The 4213-nt window shown below is 40.4% G+C and overlaps 1 protein-coding gene across 1 annotated transcript; it reads left to right on the forward strand.

Moving 5' to 3' along the window:
• Positions 1-3381: 3381 nt before the first annotated feature.
• On the forward strand, positions 3382-3741 carry LOC108742141 (histone H1-III-like). Its single transcript, XM_018477202.2, has one exon. The coding sequence runs from the start codon at positions 3382-3384 to the stop codon at positions 3739-3741; it is 360 nt and encodes a 119-aa protein (XP_018332704.2).
• Positions 3742-4213: the final 472 nt, after the last annotated feature.

Below are 4213 nucleotides of genomic sequence, written 5' to 3' on the forward strand. Positions count from 1 at the left end.
TGTACTGCATACAACACCGTACAACAAAAAACTCAGGCACAAAGGAGCAGAACCAACTGTTATTTCAAAGCAAGTAAGTTATACCGTACATTCAACTACACCGGGAATATCTTATGTTCAAGCGACCAGGGGCAGCCTCGCGAGAACCATGAATCCAACGTAAACAACGCCCAAAACACAAACACCAGCAGCTCATATATTAGCATAGACGACGCTTTAAACTCAAACGAAATATTATCAAACAAACTAAATGCTAAATCTTATCACGGCTCTTATAGCAAAAATAAAATAGATTAAATGCCTTTAAATATTGCGATCTGGAACGCGAACGGACTAGCCCAAAGACATTTGGAGCTAAAGCCTTTTCTTATGCCTAATAACATAGATATCATGTTGATTTCGGAAACCCACTTTACCGATAAAAACTATTTAAAAATTCCCAAATACTCCGTTTATAATACCAATCATCCAGATAAGAAAGCTTACGGTGAAACTGCTGTTATCATCAAATCTGAACTTGAACACTACAAAAATGAGAAATTTTCAAAGGATTATTTACACTCAAACACAGTCAGCGATACAAACGGCCCACTAATAGTTTCCGCTGCTTACTGCCCTCCAAAATTCAATATTCCTCAAGTAAATTTTAACAATTTTTTTAAATAACTGGGACCACGATTTCTGGCAGGAGGAGATTACAACGCCAAATACCAATGGTGGGGTTCAAGATCGACCACGCCAAATCCCGAAGGTAAAAACTTGTCCATCAAAGCTAATAATTATTCAATTATCTCAACCGGAGAACCCACATACTGGCCGTCGGACCCAAACAAAACTCCAGATCTTATCGACTTTGCTGTCACCAATGGCATCAACTTTTACTGGCTCCAAGCTTCTTCTTGGAGGCTAGCCTTGCTGCTGGAGAAACGGATCGCTATTTCCAAGATAAGGTACGAAATGTTTTCTCATAACTCACTCCAATTGAAGCAGGAGTTCCGCAAGGCAGTGTTCTAGCTCCAGCACTGTACCTTCTGTATACTGGTATACTGCAGATATCCCCACCGCTCCCAGAATTACCACTGCTATGTTACGTTTGCTGATGACACTGCGATAATAGCTGTACACGCAATACCCAGCGAGGTCTCAAAAGTAATACAAGAGCGTTTAAACTCTATCAAGGACTGGTACTCTGCGTCGTGATACAGGCCCTCCCATTTTCTACGGAGAGATTGAAATTCCCAAAGAAACCATGTGAAATACCTTTGTATTCAACTCGACTGCCGCTTTACTTGGAAAGAGCACATATGGACGAAAAGGAAACAGCTTGGCCTTGAGATACGAAAAATGTACTGGTTACTGGGCAGGAAATCAGAATTAACCCTGGATAACAATGTCCAACTCTACCGCTCAGTGATTAAACCTGTATGGATGTACGGAATACAAATCTGTTGTACACCCTCAAAATCTAACATCAATATTTTTGAAAGGTTTCAATCAGAGACTCTTCGCTGCTTACTTCATGCTCCCTGGTATGTTGGCAATGAAATTATCTGCAAGTGCCTCGGATTACATACGGTTAACATAGTCATTAAAAAAGAACATCATTAAATACAACAATAGACTATTAACTCATCCTGATCCGTTAGCAAAAAATCTCATCAACGACAACTTTAAGTGCTACTCGATTGAACAACCATAATATTTGAAATATTTCAAATACGATAAATGCAAACTATCTACATGTAATATTTTGAATTTAGTCTTTTGATGTTTAATAATTTGTAATCAAATTGGATGCTTACGTTGGTCAGCATTCAATTTTATGTCTTTCTCGTTGCTATGTAAATATTACTATAAATTGTACTTATTGTCCTAAAGACAGATTGTATAAATAAACATGGAGTTAAAAAAAAACAATCAAAGTATTTATTTTGTGTAATTCCTCCTATATACACTCTATTGGGAAATACATACAAAGTAAGAAGCGGGATAGTCGGCGATGTTTGCCGAATAGTCGCTGACTACGAAACTGGCCGGATAGTCGGCTTTCTCGGCTAGTCGGAACATCACTACTGTATACTACTACTACTATATTATAAAGTTTTGTTATGTAGGTTAACTAATTAAAGTAAAATTGTATACACCAATTGACATTCTTCATCCCGTATGTGATTTCCGAACTTCCTCTATGAACAAAGGGTATATGTGCGTATTTTCTAACTAAAGTTTAACTTGAACAATATATGTATACACTTCGCACTGGTCATTGAAGTACTTCTAAGAAACGCTTTACTATTGTTGACTTGAGAAAGTAACGAACCTATATGAAGCTGTGTGGGGTTTATTAAAAAACTGATAAATATCCTTTATCAACAGACACAGCGCCGGTTGAGAAGGTTGTAAAAGTTTTTTTATTGTGAGTGATATTTTGTAGTAGAAGGGTATTTATGGATGAAGAAAAATTAATATTGTTGGTGCAGTAACACGAGTGTCGAAGAAGTTAGAAGTAGGAGTTAGAACATAAATATTACAATAACAATGTAATAAAGTATAATATATGGAAATCAAGATAATGCAATAAATACGGATCCTAAGTAATAGAAATGAAATATCCATTAGTTTGTAATATTCTGTTAACGTATGTATACTATTACAGCATAAATTTGTAAAAATAAATGGACGCTTCAAAGAAGCTATTACCGAAAGCCGCGACAATGACGGGAAACAAAAAGCGACAAAAAAGTCAAAAATATCAAAAAATGGCGGTATGAAGACAATGCAATTTTTGAAGCCACAAATAACAGAAAGCGAGTAAGTATTTTATAAATAATTATTTATGGTTTTATTTGCTTGAAAACATTCAGTCGTAAAATTTACACAACAATTATCTGAAGTAATAAAACAAACTACCTAGTTTGATTTTTTTTTTGTAGAACATGGACAAAATTGTCTCAATCACAGCCTAATTAAATGAAGATGGTGAAATGGAAGAGGAACGTGAGCTTGATGTTACGGTGGAGGTTATGGTGGCTACCGAAAGTAATAATCAGGATAAGAATTTATAGAAGCTTCGCCGCAAAAACGACGTAAAACAAACCAACAAATTCAAATGATACATTGACAAATTCATTGAACGAATTAATAAAAAACCAATAGTGGCAGAAAAGAAAAAAGCAGAGAGCAGTACGACGTTCGCAAATTGAGATACCTAGCTACTGAGCAATCTACCGCCAGTACAAGTAATCGCAATAGTCGTCGAATCATCATGTCGACCGAGACAGGGTCGCCCGCCGCCGCGACGCCCGGTTCGAAGAAGGCGAACGGCGGCGGCGGCACGCGAAGGCTCCTAGGGTCAAGCCGTCGCACCCGCCCACGCCTGAAATGGTGAACAACGCCATAAAGTGCCTGAAGGAGCGCGGAGGGTCGTCGCTGCAGGCCATCAAGAAGTACGTGAGTGCCAATTACAAGGTCGACACGGCGAGGCTCTCGCCGTTCATCAAGAAGTACTTGAAAGGCGCTCCCGGCTCGTTCAAGCTCGTCGGTCTCGCCACCGCGCTGCCGCGTCCGCCGCATTCGAGACGATGGCGCCCGGCGATTCTGCCGCTGCCAAGGGCGAGGCCTCCAAGAAAGCGACTCCGTAGAAGGGGCGAAGCGCAACAACGGTCGCCAAGAAGGCTGGCGGCGGCACCAACACGAAGAAGGTCTCCGCCGTCGACGCGTCTGCGAAGAAGGGAGCAATGACAGTCGGCGCTGCCCAAGAGCAAGAAGGCTGTCGGGGTGAGCGAAAAGAACACGTCGGCGGCTACCGCCGCCGCAGCTCTCCCAAGTCGCCGTCGAAGGCGAAAAAGACGACGCAGGTGCCGAGGAAGAAGCCGAAAGCGCTCCTCTGCGTAAAACAGTGTCATGTATGAGCTACTATTGTTACTGTAAAATGACACGACGTAACAATTTCAACCCTTTGCTTAAATATGGAATGTTAACAAACCAATACTTGGTCGATCAATATGAGAAAATAGAATCTGAAAGATTGGTCTACATCCGTAATAATCAAACTAAATTGAGAGCAGAAAATTACGTCCACCTTCAGGATGCTTTACAGGCGAATGAACACATCAACGACATTGGACTAAATACTACCTTCATCATTCACAGGTGGGCCTCGATATTTACATGAAAAATTGCAGGACGCAATGGCTTATGTCAGACATTACGG

This window comes from Agrilus planipennis, unplaced genomic scaffold (genome assembly GCF_000699045.2).
Source record: "Agrilus planipennis isolate EAB-ADULT unplaced genomic scaffold, Apla_2.0 scaffold323, whole genome shotgun sequence".
Taxonomy (NCBI): Eukaryota; Metazoa; Arthropoda; class Insecta; order Coleoptera; family Buprestidae; genus Agrilus; species Agrilus planipennis.